At 42.8% G+C, this 17,459-nt stretch overlaps 1 protein-coding gene across 1 annotated transcript in view; it reads left to right on the top strand.

Moving 5' to 3' along the window:
- The window catches only part of ATP6AP1L (ATPase H+ transporting accessory protein 1 like), a 38,233-nt gene extending 21,238 nt beyond the window's left edge, over positions 1 to 16,995 (top strand). Inside the window, exons 3-8 of the mRNA XM_019518186.1 lie at positions 7,055 to 7,095; positions 7,934 to 7,995; positions 10,880 to 11,121; positions 13,550 to 13,600; positions 15,007 to 15,250; positions 16,561 to 16,995. Of these exons, the coding sequence (XP_019373731.1) occupies positions 7,055 to 7,095; positions 7,934 to 7,995; positions 10,880 to 11,121; positions 13,550 to 13,600; positions 15,007 to 15,250; positions 16,561 to 16,863 (943 nt within the window). The 3' untranslated portion in view covers positions 16,864 to 16,995. The remainder of the gene's footprint in view (positions 1 to 7,054; positions 7,096 to 7,933; positions 7,996 to 10,879; positions 11,122 to 13,549; positions 13,601 to 15,006; positions 15,251 to 16,560) is intronic.
- The last annotated feature ends 464 nt before the right edge of the window (positions 16,996 to 17,459 follow it).

The raw sequence follows: 17,459 nt of genomic DNA, 5'->3' as shown, positions 1-17,459 counted from the left end.
TCCCTTTTAAATCACCTTGGCATTTAATGCCATGGGATCAGGAACCAGGGTCAGAAGAGCATGCCTGCCTTGGATTCTGGCCCTGCTGGCTTTTGCAATCACTACCCCTGCTTCCCAGCTGGGTAGCATGGGCAGCAAGGGGAAGCTGGCAGGAGTGGAACTGGGTTTCGGGAGGCTCTCTTCTAGCCGAGTTCCCAACCCTGTTATCACTGTCCCCTGCGCTCACCTGGCAGTCCCTGAGTTTGGGCAAGAGGTGCAGAACAGCAGGAGAAAGCCCCTGCATCTTCCCCAAACTTGAGACTGGGAAGGCAAGAAGCAGGGAGCATTGCCCCATTGCTCTCTTCCTTTCTCAGATTAGACTGGGAGTGGAGGGGAAGCACACATCATTCATTCTTGCAAGGAATATCCTCCAGGGCATCACCTGGAACATTATTCTTCTGGAGGGGGAATGTTTCCCTGAGAGAAACCGAAGCACTTGTAATTTCTATTGGGAAAATGGTATTTCTCCCACTAGAAATGTAATGCCTGTATGTGACTATACTGTACTGGAAGCTAAGATGGGACAACTAAGCAGTAAATAAAGAAGAAACTGTGCACTCTGAGGCTGTTGATCCTCTGTGGAGGTGTCTACATGCCATGTTAATGTGCATTAGCATGTCTACACATTTGCTAATGCGACTTAGCTATTTGCACATAAATTTGATACCTGCTTTAGGTATCAAATTTAGGTGCGAATAGCCTAAAATTGCCATTTTTAAGGTGCATTAAGGGTGCATATGTGTATACATGTGCCCTTAATGTGTCTTAAATTAGGCTAATGAGCATTAAATGCACATGTGTAGCCATGCTCTGTTAGTACGTGGCATAAAATATGTCATGATGTGTACTAAAACTCAAGTGCCTTTACTGCTATGTCTGCCCCCTGCCTTCTGCGTTTGCCAGGAGACTGTCATGGTGCTGATGGGTTTTGTCTTACAGAGCCTGCCTGAGCTGCTCGCCAGAGTTACTCATGAGGGTCTGAATATTTCATTGGCTCTGCATGTTCATTTATTTTTGGGTGTTTTCCTGCAGAGATAAGAATCATGCCATTTCTACGTGAGGAATGTAGTTACTATTTCCCGTGTTTTTCAGGAAGCTTGAGGAAGTCAAATTGTACTTGTCATAAGCTTTCAACCTGAAATCATCAGCTGCGAGGAGTCTGGCTGATAGTCCCTTTTAGATGGGGGTCATAACATAAGCATGGTCTTTATCTGATTTGTCCTTATCCAGCCTGTCCTCTTAAATGGAAGGCTTTTATATATGTTAGTCTTCCTCAGAGAAATAAATATCTACCAACCCTGGCCATCATTTAAAACTGTTTGGGATGGAACAATTCAATTTAGGGAGATGTTGAAATTTTACGTGACCATAAAAACCTCAGCTAGGTAACTGAGTGAATTGAATTTTGCAAGTTGGTACTGAAGGCTGCTTGTACACACCAGGGAGGTTTAATTCTCCCTAAATTGAAGCAGTGGGTTTTTAAAAACAGGGCTTCAATTTAGGGAGAACTAAACCAAAGTAAACCCCTGTGGTGTGTACACAAGGGTCAGGCCCGATTCTTACTTGCCTATCCGGCAGTGTTGCGGGGAGGGGAGTGTAGGGTGAGCTGCCAGTGGGCTGAGCAGTCCCTGAGCTGTGGAGGGGCTGGTGCTTCCCTATACAGCAGTGGTTGCACCTCCAGGCAGCTCCCACCCGCAGGCACCTGGCCTGGGTGGTCAGGGGAGGGGTACTGCAGCCACAGAGGGAAGCACCAGCCCCCCCCGCCTGCAGCCGTGAAGGGAAGCATTGGGCCCCTGTGCAGCTCAGGCAGGCTCTGGGGAGAAAAAAAAGAAAAAAAGATCAGGCTCACTGCTTTTTTTTTGCTTTTTTTTTCTTCAGTGGAGCCTGCCTGCACAAGCTGCCTACATGGCCCCTGAGTTGCACAGGGCCTGGTGCTTCCCTCTGTGGCTGTTGCTCTTTGTTAGGTAGCAAGCTGAAACACCTTGGACGTGTTTTATTTTGCTATGCCCCCAAGTCACTTAAAGCGCAATACACCACTGACAGTATAAACAGCAGCACCATTAAAGCGCAATACACTGCCAACAGTATAAACAGCAATGACGTTAAAGTGGTGCAAAAGGGCATTTAAGCCACTTTTAAGGCCAATTTTGTGGTGTGTATAAAGGCCTGAAGTATTCTTCTCACCCGAGATTTAAGTCTGAGAGTCTCAAGTCATTGAAGACTGTATAAACTTCCAAATTGAAATTTCATAGACATTACGGCTGAAAGGGACCTAAAGATCATCAAGTCCAGCCCCCTGCCCAGGAAAGTCAGCTAGGGTCAAAGGATCCCAGCAAGATAAGTATCCAAACGTTTCTTGAATGAGTCCAGAGTAGGTGCCTGCACCACTTCTGGAGGGAGTCTATTCCAGGCCTTGGGGGCTCAGACAGTAAAGACATTTTTCCTTATGTACAGCCTAAAACGGTCTTGACTGTTAGTCCTTGTTATCCCTTGGGGTGCTCTGGTGAACAGGTATTCCCCCAGATCCTGATGCACGCCCATTATGAACTTATAGGCAGTCACCAGGTCCCCCCTGAGCCTGTGCTTTTCCAGGCTGAAGAGTCCCATGGCTCTCAGCTTCTCTTCATAAGGCCTCTGTTACACAGTAGTATGTTGTGAACTTTTAATGTTATATTCGGTAAAGTTATCGTATTATAAGTAATTATTATTTGAAGTAAATATTAGTAATCAGTAATCACAGTGACTTTGGCCTGCCACAAGATAACAGTGTCTTGCAGTAGATGCTAGTAAAGAAAAATAATTAGGTCAAATCCCGAAGCTTGCCTTCCTGTTGCTTAAACAACTGTAGTAGGAGGTTTGTCTGAGCAATGACTGACTAAAAAGAAAGGAAAGAGGTGAGGGTATGGCCCATTGCAGTTATTTAGAAAAGTTGAAGCATGCTTTGTTATACTGCTTTTGGTGTAAGGCCAGATTTTGATCAGCCATTTTATACATGCAAAAAACATGCCAGTCCTTGTTCAGCGCTTCAGGAGTGTGCTACAGTAACAGTCCTTGTACTCTCTGTGTTCTGGAAAGTAGGTCAGATCGGCTGTTTCTATTTCTTCCCTGTGGAGCAACATGCAAAAGTAACGAGTTGGGTAGAACTGTGCATAGTGCATTACTGTCAAGGGATCTGACCAAACTTTTGTTAATTCTCTATAGGAACAGGAATAATTTTATCCACTGCTGAAGTACAGTCACCTCTGATGTGCAGTGTGCATTGTTTACAAGACATTGAAACATTAACCTACAGTTTAGAACAGGAAGTGAAGAATAAGGTGCCAAATCCTGCTGACATTTGAAAGTGTGTAAGGTTGCACTGGTGTGCCTGAGAGTAGATGTTGGTTAACTGTGTCTCATTAAAGCGATCAGGTGGATTTAAGTAGGAAAGCAGGTAATTACACCTGTGAGGGTCAGTCTTTTGTGGCAGGAGTGACCCAAATTAGCCCTGTACCTTCCTCAAGTGCCACTCCAGTCCCCTTCTACCCCATCTGCTGTTCTGCTTTCTGCTCCCTGCCACGTGCCCCCCACACGAGCTGTTAGGTTGGCCATCCCTTATCTACATTGAGCTGTTTCAGAATTTAGGACCTGTTAAGGCGCTATCAACTCTAGTTACAGTCACAGTCTTAGAGTGGTGGAAGCGTAGCTGGCTTTTGTACTGCTTTGTTTTTTCCAGTTCCTCTGGAGGATAGCTGAGGTAGTGTTGCCCCAGCAGCTGAGGCAAAGAGCACATTGTGCAGTGGTTTGTTTCAAAGCTGCTCCATTAGTCCTTGCAGTCAGGACCAAAGTGACAGGCTGGAATACAAGGGCATCTTTACACGCGCTCTGGGGTGGCAGGGTAGAGAGGGTGCTCTCAGGAGCCGCTTTAATTAAAGTACCCACACCATCTTGTGCGTTCTTGGGTATTCAGCATCCCATGCTTCAGAATGGCAGTGGGGGCGCTTTAGCTAAAGCTTGTTCAACAAACTTTAATTAAAGCACCCCCACTGCTATTTTGAAGCACGGGGATGCTGAATACACGTGCTGCCGAGGCTGCTGGACAGTGCTAGTTAGTATGTGCCAGCAGACTCTGTTAATTAGAACATGTCATTGAAGGTGTTGAGCATATGATAGGTGCCCCAAGAGTCCATTCCAGTTTGATCAATTTTGCCTTCTGGGTTTAGGGAGCTTGGCAGGGAACACAATGGGTCTATTCCTGGCAGCATGGAGCATACCTGAAAACAGACATGCTCATTAGACAGAGACATATAAAGAGAGGGCCTCCCGCCCTCCAGAATCAAAAGGCATTGAGGATGAATAGGTTTGCCAGAGTTAGTGGCAAAACTTACACTGATTCATTGGAGTCAGAAATACATTGGAATAAGAATTTGTTTCCTGAATGACTGAGTGATGCTCTGGTCTGCTTGAACTGTAGTTGGCACAGGAGCAAGACAAGGCAGTGCTACTGTAAGAGTCCTTTATGCTTCTCCAAACCTGGAAGTGGTTCACGTTAGAATGAATAATATATTCTTCTAACTAATACCTGGTTGTCTTTGGCTCCAGGAGACTGTTCTGGCAGCCAGGGCTCAAGGATATCATAAATTTTCACTGGAAGCTAACGGGTGCTGTAGACCAACTACTGCCATGGATCCTCCTTATATTAGAACATTGATTCTCAACCTTTTTTGACTCAAAGCACCCTCAGAAAATACCAGCTTAGCTTTCACTTGTTTTTTGACTACAGAAGAACAATCGAGTGGCTCTCTTGTTGCAAAGACCTTAGAAAGACCACAAGCTTAGAATGTTTTTGACACTATGGATTCATATCTTGAAATCTACCAAGATAACTTGGTGTAGATGTTTGTAAACCTAACAGTACTAGTATTTTCCAGTATCCTATGGCACCTTAAAAGGATCTCATGGCATCCTGAGGTGCCACATCTGTCTTAGGAAATCCCTTGCAGTCGTGGGTGATTGTCTTCCATGATTGTCTTACTGTGGGTGTAAAGATGTTTGTCAAGGTGGATCCAGGATCAACAGGCTCTGCTGCAATTCAGGCACATGTTTCCTTGTGGGGTGGATGGCTCTGGATTCTTGGTTATACCCATGACATGCTGTTTCTGCTCCTCCCCCTTTTCTGTCTCCTGTTGTCATCATAAGGTTTCAAAGTACTGACATCCTTGCAACAGACTCTTCTGGGGTAGTCCTGGGTGATAGTTTCCCACGAGTTGATGTTAATATTACATTTTTTTCAAGTTGGCCTTGAGGACATCGTTGACGCAGTTTCTCTGCTCTCCTCTTGAGTGGATGTCTCAACTGAGCTGGAAGAATAAAACTTGTTTTAGGAATCTGGAGTCTGACAACCAGATGACATGGCCAGCCCAGTGAAATTGATGTTAGATGATCATTGCCTCAATGCTTGTGGTGTTTGCTTGTGAGAGGATGCTAATGTTGGTGCATTTGTCTTTTCATTGGATTAGAAGGATCTTCTGCAGGTAGTGTTGATAGTACTTCTCCGGCGACTTCTGTCACCCGTATGTTGTCCATGTCTCAGCTCCATACAGTAACGTGGGGATCACAACTGCTTGATAAACTATGAGCTTGCGTTCAGATCTGATGTTGCAATCTTCGAACACTCATTTTCTCAGGTGTCTGAAGGCTGCAATTGCACAGTTGAGGTGATGTTAGATTTCTTCATTGATGTCAGCCTTCTGGGAGAAATGGCTTCTGAGGTAGCCATTGGAAAATAGTGTTTTCCAGAGTCTCACAATGTATCTGAATTACTGGAGCTGGGGACTGCTCATTAAGAACTTGTTGATGGAGGACCTTAGTTTTCCATCACCTGAGCTATGCTAGGAGCTGACAACTGCTGGACCGATTACTAACCATGCTCTCAGTTTTGTCATTCAAACTGGCTCCCAAGCAATGGCTGCAACAGATGCAATGCCAATGGAAGATCAACATTGAAGGACTCAATGACCCAGTCAAGTGAGACCTCTTCCACCAGTACCTCAATGAAAAGCTGGCAAAATCCAGTCAACAACAATGAGAGAATATTGGCAATGCTTGGGGTGCCTTCAAGTCCACCATCATCAGTGCTTGTGAAGAGACGCTTGGATTCTCTACCAGGAAACTTCAAGACTGGTTTGATGAGAATGACCAGGAGATCCAAGCGTTGATGGACCACAAGCATAAGACCTTTTGTGCTTGGCAGAATGACATCAACACCAAGCAAAATAAATTGAATCACCAACAAGTCAAGGGAAAGATCCAAAGGAGGACCCATGGTATGAAGAACACATAGTGAGAAGACAAAGTGAAGGAGATGCAACATCTTGCTGACATCCATGAAATACATGTTTTTTTTCAATGCCACCAAAGACATTTATGGTCTGAGAACTTGGGTACCAAGCCCCTTAAAACCTAAGGATGGAGGAGGCAGCATAGCTATGCCTTATTGTAGCTGTATAGTAGGGAAGGGCTGATTTCCTGCACTAGGGATAGGTATTTTAGAGTTTTTCCTAAACATGCTGACCCTGATCTTCAGCTGTGACTAGGGAATGCATAGTGCCCTCCTTGTGCTCCTCCGCTTCTGGGCTGAAACTGTATTGGACTCCTTTAGTGATCTAGAACAGGATGAAGGTTTCTTTAAATTAAGGTAGTTGCCAGCATTTCCTCAGGGCTAAAACAACAACTTTTGGATGGAAAAGATGGCGGGGAGGTCCTGACTTTTCTTTTAACACTGATTTCTGCCAGAAGGGTCAGGGCATAGCATGGGAACCTGCTGTACCTCACTAAATCCTCTAATATTGTGTTGATTGTCATATGCCTGGATACAGTGCCTTTAGGGCTGTTTGACATGTCACTATGGCATAATCCAACCAAAGATCAGAGAGATGTTTTTAACTACAAGTGAATAGCAGTTGAATGGGTTGTTACAAAGAAGAACCCTCCACACTGAAGTTGTTTCAAATAAATATTTTTTTCTCTGTTCTAGTGCACGTGCATTTTCTGATGAAGAGCTTCCCCAAAGAAATGGTAAGACTTTTCAGTGCACTGGAATGCATTAATGTTATCTCTGTTGGCACCATCGTTTTAGTCTTGATTTCCACATACAGTTTCTATTGACATCAGTGAAACTTCTGCTAGAGATGGATGTGTGGATGTGAATCTTTTATAGTGAAACCCTCTTTAAAGAGTACCATTTTAAAGGATTTTCCTTATTAAAAGAAAAAATTATGCATTATATAAGGGCACGGGATGGAATTTGATATACATGAAATAAAATTAACTGTTAGAGTGTTTTGTATCCACTGAAAACATGTAGGACTAAATCTTCAACGAATAGTGCAAGGGGAGTATTCACAAGGTTTTGTTGTCCCTACGAAGGCTTGGATTTGTGCAAACTAATCCAGTAATTGCTCACTCACCCACAGTACAAATGCACATTGATTAAACAAAGACATTAAAATATGGATTGTGCATGCAGTCTTTTGTATGGTCATACAGTACATGCTGCTTTGAAAATGTGGTCCACTGTGAGAAGCCTCTTATGAATAGATATAGGATGAATTAATACATCTGTAGTAGTAAATCCTGAAGTTCCTTGCACCAAATAAGGGATTAATCTCTGAATCACAAAAACTCAACATGCACCAGAGGTAAAATATATTGGAAAAGTGATTTGTTGAAAACAAATGTTTGTTCAGTGTATGCCTGCTCTCTGAACTAAATGGAAATAGATTTCACAAAACAAGGGAACTCTCTTAAATGTGTGTTGCCTTTTGTGCCCTTTTCCTTGTAATGGAACATGCAGGGTCATACATTTCTTCGAACATTTTTCCATTTATTCTCATGACTTTCTCTTTTTCTCCAGAGCAACAGTTCGATGGTGGTGTGAAGCCAAAACTTAACATAAATCAAGTAGCAATTACTCAGGTATGGAGGTGTCAAGATATTGGATTGCACGGTCTTTTTGGACATATATAGATTTTTTTTTTGGTGATTATTTTTTTCATGGAACAACCATCAAAGTTATCTGAATTCTTATAGTAAGGCTGATTGTCCACACTGGCAGCCAGTATTCCTCCTGATGACTTGATTCTGGTAGGCCCTGGCCAGTTCCTAGGAGTGCTGAGTGACTTCAGCTTACATGGAGGTCAGTGAGAGTTGAGGGCTTTGAGTACCTTTCTAGATGTGCAGAGCACCTTGCAGCTTCAGATCCATAGAACCAAATCTTGTCATCCTTTCTCAGATGTAGCACCATCTGGCTACCATGCTGATTTTGCCTGAACACAGGATCCAAGTTTTGTTCATATGACTTGTACAGAAGACCTAACTAGTCTGTTAAATTCAGTGGGAAGTGTGAGGGCACCGACAGAAGTCACGTTTTGGCACATGATCAGTCCCCTGACAGTGCACTACAGCCATGCCCTGATAGAAGTGCACAGCTGTAGAGCGCTTAAAAAGTGCCCAATCAAATGACAAATGAACCCCCATTACATGAGGGTTCAAATGAAGATGCTCCAAAGCACAGTACCTTCATTATCTTCTTTCAGTGTCTTCCTGGGAGTAGGACTCATGCAGCTCAGCCCAGTCCTGCCCCCAGAGCTGATTTCAGGATGGGAGAGGGTACAGGGAGGGGAGGAAGCTTGGCCTGGGGTTTGCCCAGCTTGCGCTGGAGCGGAAAGGACAGGTAGATTGGTTACCTGCCCCTGCTCCCCACTCTTGCCTACAGGCTGGGCAAACCGCAGACGGAGCTCCTTTTACTTCCTTCTCTCCCTCCCATCCTGAAGACAGCACCAGAGCTGGGGGCACTAGGAGAGAGAGGCTGCAGACATGCAGCTGGCACCAAAGTGCAAGTTGATCCCCCACCCCTCTGGACCCAACAGAGAACGTCTGTTGGGTCGGGGGTCACTATAACTCATGGTGCTTCCTGTGAAGCATCATGAGTTACAGTGGGGAGCTGCACATCTGTCAGTGCCCTGACTGTTGAACTGACCCCAAAGATACGGAAAGGTTTGCATTTTCATAAACAGGCAGAAGTTGTGATTTAATCCTTAAGTGATTTAATCCACTTTGTCACCACTGCTAAGGTTCCTAACAGTTGGTTGTAAATGATTTGCATGGTAACAGAGAAGACAAATTTTTCTTTTTCTTTACGTATAATCCTTGTAATCTTATTGTTACATTTATTGCTGCTTGTGGTTGGAAGCTCTCTGACAATTCTTTCTGAATGCCACAAAAAATCTACTCGTCTTAAATCCTAAGGCAGTCTTTGTATGCTATATAAAGATCAAGTATCATATGGGCTTTTAGGACTTAGATAGGAGAGTTGATATGCCAAGTACAAAAGCAAAATAAAAATCTCTTTAAGCTAAGACAATTTTGTAGCATAACTATGGCTAGGCAATGGTCTTATAAAATGGTGTTTATGACTGTGATTCAGTACTTTTGTTTGTGATCTCCTGGGTTAAGCTCTGTTCTCCTTTACATATGTGAAACTACATAGACACTGCAGTTACATTGTCTTGTTCAGGAGATATCAGGCTTGCAAACTAAAAGATCTCATTGGCCGCATCCAGACAAGCAGGGGTACATGGTTTGTGGTGCCACAACCTGCACGTGGTCAATGTTAAAATGTGTGCTGTGCTGCAAATTTGCAGTGCGGTGGCAAAACGTGCTACTGGGATTTCCCGGTAGCAGAAAAACCCCTGAACACAAGAGCAATGCAAAGCATGCAAAACAAGTGTGCACCAGCACACAGAGGCAGGGCTGTCCAGAGCAATGCTCTGGCTGCCAGCCAGGCCTCTGTTGCCTCTGCTAATCTAGCATGCCACCATGTAAGACTGCTGGGGCCAGCACAGGTGCTGGCCCCAGGCTCCAGTTCTCTCTGGCTGAAGAGCTGGGAGAAACTGGGCAAGGGCAGTTTGCCTGCTGTGGGACAATTTGTCCTGCAACAAAGTGCACATGCAGGGACATGCTTTGAGGTAATTTGTGCTGCTGCAAGCATACACCCCTGCATGTCTGCCCCTGCATGCTTTGTTTGACTGTGGAATTAGGCCAGTATATTTCTATTTCCTATAAAAGCACATCCAAAAACATGGAGAAAAAATCCAACACATTTTAAACACACAAATCTGACCTTGCTGTTGTGTTTAACCATCTAACCAACTTTCATTATTTAAAAACAATATTGGGCCAAATTCTGCTTGCAGTTTTACACCCATGTTATCATTCACTTTGCCAGGTGAACTGACTAATTGTTGCATAGCCTTTCAGCCTGTAGGTCCAAATCCTTGGGCTAAGCTAAGTCTCCTTCACGGTGCTTGAGAAGACTGGAAAGAACTAAGAACTGTCTCCTAACAGTGCAGCTAAAGATGCTCCTGTTGAAGGGAAATCTCCTGTCTGTGTATGGCTGCTATTGCAAATCTTGCTTAACTGTTTTGTGAAGGGGATGTTCTGTGTGGAGCTGGAGATGGAAGGGACTATGGTGGGAAGACAGTGTGTCTCAGTGATCCTGGATCAGGTGAACAGGCTGTAAGAGGCATTTCTAGCTGTTATTAGGTACATTAGCTGTCTGGCTATGCTTGGTTGACCTGGAGGCCTGGATGGTCCCCTGCCATACCTAGGATTGCAGAAGCTGGAAAGATTGCCCCGAGACATCTTTGCCTCTCCAGTTCATGAGCACTGAGCATGAGCTCAGTGCAGCTGGAATCTGGATGTACTGGGTGCTTTCCCTGTACTAACATTATATATTGCATTATGTGGTGAAACAGTATTGTAATAACATTTTTTTCATGATTATCTCTATATGGTTTAGATTGTCAACTACAACTTGAGCAGAAGAGGACAATCAGAAAGAGAATCTTGGGGGACTTTCACTCACAGTCACCACAGCCCTGTAAATGTCACAGTTAATGGAATTCCCTGCATTCTTTTCTGGGCCAAAAGGATAATGATTAAATTTAAAAACCACACTCAGCTGGACCTGACTGAGAAGACGTTTGGCGTTCATGCGACAGTAGACGTTGGGGATTCTAACTGCAGTGAAGACAGTGCAACGTAAGATGGCATCCTGCTTGCAGTGAAGTCACGGATTTGCAGGGATGCTGGCAGTCAGTTGCTTAGGGCACAACCCTAGGAGGTTTGAAGCTCCAAGACCCCAACCATTTTAAGCACTCCTCTTTTACACTGAGGGAAGAACTATTTTTTTTCTTCTGTTTAACTCTACTGGCCAATACATGTTGAGGCAGTTATAGCTCTACTTACTCTCCACTTTCCCCAGGTGTTTTTTGACATATGGCTGCAAAGCTTTCAGTCTAAGAATTTTTTTCTTATTGATGATATGCAAAATTCACAAACAAACAAAAAAAAATTACTGGCATATTTATTACATAATTAAGTAATATTATCACACACACACACACACACACACTCTCTCTCTCTCTCTCTCTCTCTCTCTCCATTGAGGGGTCTGCTCCTCCTCCCCACTTCCCCGGAGGATACATACTGCAGGGAGACCCTGAGGAGGCTGGTGTGAAAGGAGCCCAGGAATCCTGTAAGCTGGCTCTGTGTGCTTCCAGTACACAAAGTCTCTGACTCATCTGCACCCCCAGTTGCCCTGAAGCTGCTGTGACATGTGCAGAGCCATGTCTTTCTGGGGTGCTGGCTGCAGCTGCTTGCTGCAAGGGGAGCCAGTGCCTGAGCCTAGCTCTGGGCAGAGCCCTGAGGGAGATGCCCAGGCTTGGGGTACTCTGTGGGGAGCCTGCTTCCTGCTTTGGGGGTGCCCCCACCCTACAGAGCAGGGGGCTGGGACACCCATGCAGACCTCAGCAGTGCCCTGATCTTTCTGCAGTGGCTTGGGCTTCAGCATCTGTCCTCTATCCCCAGAGCATTGCTGCCTCCCAGGCCATGTTGGCAAGCAGGCTCTTTGTGTCTTCCCCCTGGAGCACTCACTCCACCCTGTAGCCAGCTCTGCCACCCTAGGGGACACTTAGGGGATGCACACTCCACAAGGTGGACAGGAGGGAGGGGGAAACATGAGCAGAGGATAGGAATACCCCAAGCCTTGCTCCTTCTGTTTGGACATGCTTCCTACCAGCCAGGCCTGCCCTTGCCTTCCCCCTCCCCACTGAGAGCAAACAATGAGGAATCTCATCTCCCACACATGCAATACCCAATATCTGTGCTTTTCAAAGACCCTAGTGGGGAGCAGGGTTGCCATGTGCTCATATAAGTAAGATGCTACTTAACAGGACAGAGGAATCACCAACTAATAACAGAAAGGGGGCAAAGCAGTATTGGGGATGTGATACTATACAGCAACAGCAATAATAATCCATAATTTATGTAACTCAATTATCACTTCATCATTCCCATTTTAGTTGGGAAACTGAGGCACACAGGGTACAGTGAAGTCCTCAAACAAATCAGTGGGAGAACTGGAAACAACTCTTGCTTTCTCAGTGTTCCATCCACTGCAGCAACACAGCGGAAATTGTTCAGGTTTCAATAAGTGCCAGGTTACTATAGCAAAAGCCATCTATGCAACTGAGACACTATATCTGAACTAAAAGCTTGTCTCATGCTTAGTCAGAATTTGAATAGTCGATCTGTATTTTGAAAGGTAAATTGAAATGAGGAGAAACTAATGTTAGTTTTAATAAAAATGCATTTAAAAATAATCTTCTGCCATTAGACAGCTAGTAGTTTAATAAACACATGCAAATCAGGCAGACTGCTATGTGCTCCACACCTTCCCTTCTAACCCTTGGTAGGACTTTTACCACTCCCCACTCATTATATTAATAGAAACCTATCCTTTGTTTTTAGATAAACCTTTAGGTTGCTTCACACTGCCTAACCAGCATAGTTCATTTGAACCCAGAACCAAAGACCAGGGCCCACAGGTGTCTGGCTTAAATTACTGTATTACATACATACATAGTTATTCCTGTGTTTATATGCTCTGAGTCCTGGCTCAGACATCATATTTAATGTGAAGTTTGCCTCTGTCCTCCATTTGATATGTATAGTTGTAACTTAAGCAAATGAAGGTTTGAAACCAGGATTCTTGCTTAGTGGATCTAATTTCAGACAAGCAAATTGTAAGTGGGATTTTGAAGAGCAAAACTCTCAGGTTTTTAGCCAATATGAAATTGTCTAGTTGTGCTTTTAATTTCTCTCAGATTTAAGGCCTAAAGTTACATAGGTGTGTCCCTCCCTGTGGTAACCTCCAGCTGTTTATGTAGATGGGACATGCACTATGTAGAACTTTTAAGCATGTGAAGTATTTCCTTTTTGAAGTCCAAGCTTCATTCAAATCAACCGCAAAACTATCCCTGACTTGAATGGAATTGCGATTTCACTCTTTAACATTGACTCTAAGGGGATCTGAATTGAAATATTCTGCTCTCTAATAATGTTTTGATCATTTGATGTATAGATTAGCCCTATTTCTAATTTGACATTGGTTTTCTCTTTGTCTCAGGCTTTCACTCAAGTTTGGTGATGTTGACAATCTGAAAGATCTTGTTATTAGGTAGGTGTACAAGATAAGATTTAAAAATGTATTAGATTAGCAAATGCTGGTATCTTGAATGCATGGTTTTTAATTATTTTGGAAAATATTCTGCATAAGCAAGAATTATGAATCAGACTTGTTAATTATATAGGAAAACATATCAAAGACGGTTCATTAGGGTCCACATATGTCATCTGAATTTTTTCCTTTACTTGTATATTTCATTTTTGGAAAAGATCAGACCATTTTTTAAAGTAGAATGTTTCCTTTTTTCCTTAAATTGATGGTAGTGTACTCTCGGACATAAGACTGAGGCTTCCTTGTCAATCCGGGAAGTAGATGCTGTCTGCCAAATAACAGGTGTGTGTGACCTGTGTTTAAGCAAGATGTGCCCAGGCATGAGCTGAGTATCCATATGATAGGAGACTGTAAACTTCATCCTTGCACACCACATTTTCTCCTGACTGCTTGCCTTTCTCACTTACTGTGCCTTATCTAAAATTTAGGCCATATATTCCTTAGGGTGTGGAATATTTCTTTGTATCCTCTATGAAGCATCTGGCACATTCTGGGAAACTATAAAATAATATGTAGCAAAATGTGTGGAGAAGTAAATATTACCTACCAATGTATAATACAAAATAAGATTATACTACACATGTAAATCACTGGTATTTTATCTTTTAAGAGTCTTATGAATATAGAAAACTTAACAAGTAAAACACTTTGTAAATTTACAGTCCAAAGAACAGATGTCCTTCCAGGTCAATGGAATTCATTTTATTGACTTCTGCGGGCTCTCAGAGGAGATTGTGTGAGGTGTTAAGAGTCTCTCAGATCCTTGTAGGACTGAGTCCTAAAGAAGGCAAGATCTACATTGCTGCATGAATCTTGATGTATCCTTAAGCTGCCACCTGAAAAATTCTCACATCCAAGACGTGAATAAATTGGAAAATATCACAATACCACTAGAACACATTTCTATTACATACATTTTTCCAAGCAGTGTAATTTCCAACCAGCTTTTTGAAACAATTTCCCTCCTACCAGTCAACTGCCTAGGAAGCCTGTAATTTGTAACAGGTGGAGGCAAGTTGATTGGATGGTATTTCTCTAATGCTACTCATAAAGAGACAATCAGAAATGTGCAGTACCTTTGTGACCACCTTACTGTGCCTGGAACCATTCCTGTGAGAGAACCAATCACCATCAGCTGCAGAAATCAGGAGTCTAGTATTATCTTTCAGACTTACTTTTCCCATACAGCGACGGAAAGAGCCAGATACTCACCTGGTATAAATAGGCATGGTTCTATTAACTTGAGCAAGTCCTATAAGGCTCTGTTATAGGTGGGATTCAACAAGGCATGTTCTCACTTTTCAAAGTCTTTTTAATTCTCTCTTTTTCTACAATATTATTTTCAGATTCTTATTGACAAGCAGTTATTACAAGCTGTCTGTTCAGAACTGGTTTAGTTTACATAGAGTACAGATTCTTTACAATCATTCTATACAAGCAACGTTTAATGCAACCCAAATATATGCTCCAGCAAGTTATTCCTATCATTGTGAACATGTGAGTAGCTTGCAGAGGTATGATGCACTCCTGATGCCCAGCTCTGCAAATGATGTATCCAGGCTTTGGGAAGTCACTTTTATCGATTTCCAGGTAATAAGACAATGTTAACACAGAATTTTATGAGTAATTTAATAGAACTTCATTGACTAGGCAACTCTGTTCAGTGATGCCAGGAAGAGTTAATGACCGGCTTCAAGCAGCTTAGAGGATCTCCTGGGATCATGGAGTAACCTTTGAACAGAAAAGATCTAAATGATCAAACTTAACTGCTTGTTAAAGAGGAGATGAAGAGAGGAGATGCAGAATGGTTTTTTATGTATTTTTTTTTGGAGGGGGCGGTCATCTATCAGTGCAACTCACAGGGGTGCCCCATTTTGCTCTACTTCTCTGGCTGGCTATGGTTCAACAGTTCTTGAGACACTTTGAGTTCCTGAGATATGGCTGGGGCCAGTATCTCAGGAACTCAAAACTGGCACCAGTAGATGCTTCAGCCCTTGCACAGATCTGTGTTCTGCGCTTCCAGCTAACAAGAATTCAGGTACTCCAGAGTGCAGAATTCTTGGTCAGTTTTAGATGTTATCCAGGAGAATTTTTATAATGGTTATTGATCCTGCAGTTGCATCTCCTCAATAGAAAAAGAGACAGAAGTGAAGCCTCATGAAGGAACAGCCCTTTCAGCCAAGACTGAGCAGCAAATGGGCACTGGAGGGAAATAGGGGATACTGGGAGGGTAATGAATAGCTGAGAAGAGAGAGAGAAGAAATATAGCTCCTTCATTTTCTAACTCACAGGAAGATGGTCTTAAAAAGAGCAGTCTGAGATAGTCCCATCTGTCTTCCCCATACACAACAGTATAGTTGATTTACTCTATGTTAGAGTTGAAGTAACTCTCCCTCATTTATACCAATGGGTGGAATTTTCACTGTAGGGGCAAAACTCAGACCACATGTGAATGAGTAGAACTCACATATTTCAAATGAATTGTATCCATTTATATTGGATCTGAAGCTAGCACTGTAAAATTAAGTATTTAAGGCGGGCAACAGGAAGTGTTTCCTTGTTTCCTTAATAGCTGTGTCCACATTAGTAAGAATTTCTGGAGAGAATTTTTTTACTCTTACCAAATCTGGGAATGCTTTGTAAAACCGTATTACCAAGCATACAGTTAAATGTGATTCGACTGTCAAGTTACCACAGGAGATTTTGTGGACAAGACTAGAATAGAACAGAGGCCAAAATAAATTCTGTGAATTAAATCCAGCCAGCCCTGCAAAATACAGGTTTTCTATATGAAAACTTTGGCTTAATATCCATACTAGTAGAAGAAGCAAAATTTATGAAGTGGTCTGTAAGTAAAACAGCAAAGATTTTTAATATAAGCCCTTTTATTCTTTCTACAGATTCAAGGCTTTAATATTGAAGAAGGACATTTTGCTTATGCCAAGGATTGTGCATCCTTTTTCTCACCAGCAATTCTTATGGGGTTGGTTATGTCATTAATTCTGCTTCTGGTCCTGGCTTATGCTCTCCATATGTTGATCCACTTAAAGTCTCTTGACAGGCACTATGAATGCAAAGCCTCTCCTGCCTATTTTGGACAAATGAAAGACAGTGACATGGCAGATGAAAAAGAACCACTGAGAAACAATGGAAATGAATCCTATGAACTTAGAAACCAAGAGTTCTGTAAAATCTATATTTAGCAGTGTTTGACTGCCTCCTTCAAGCGGTCACTCTTTTTCTGTATTTTTTTCTGTCCTGTTTAGCTTGTGCATTAGCTAAACATTTCCATCAAATGACTTAATTCAATCATTATATATACGTTATGTATCAGATTACTTGTTTAGTCATTCATTGGTCTTTATTTCTTGATCGTCAGTCAATACCTTGGAAAGCAGTATGATAGAAAAGATTCCTACTGGGATTAGGGGAATTAGCGTGGTGAGGATCTGCTCTGATATTACACAAACAAAGCCCACATCTTCCAAGATAGTTTACAAACCCCTGAAAAGAGGAATTTCAAATAAAGGTTTAGATGTTATATATATATAGTAAAAAGATCTCATAACTCCTCCCTTCTAAAGGCAAGATTTTTCCCTTTTCTATATTCTCCATTGGTCTAGATCAGGGGTTGGCAACATTTTCGGGCTCAATGCCAAAAACACTCACAATCTTGACTTGTAAGATGTTGGCATGCCAGGGGTGGACAGCAAGGGAGCTGTGAGGGGCCTGATCCTTACTGTGGCTGAGCAGCCCTGGTCCTCTCTCACTGTCTGCCCGGAGGTGTGCGTGCACATAC

Source organism: Gavialis gangeticus, unplaced genomic scaffold, assembly GCF_001723915.1.
Source record: "Gavialis gangeticus isolate Ggan-Ray unplaced genomic scaffold, GavGan_comp1, whole genome shotgun sequence".
NCBI classification, from domain to species: domain Eukaryota; kingdom Metazoa; phylum Chordata; order Crocodylia; family Gavialidae; genus Gavialis; species Gavialis gangeticus.
The sequence above is the reverse complement of the archived record's forward strand: the minus strand, read 5'-3'. Positions and strand labels throughout refer to the sequence as shown.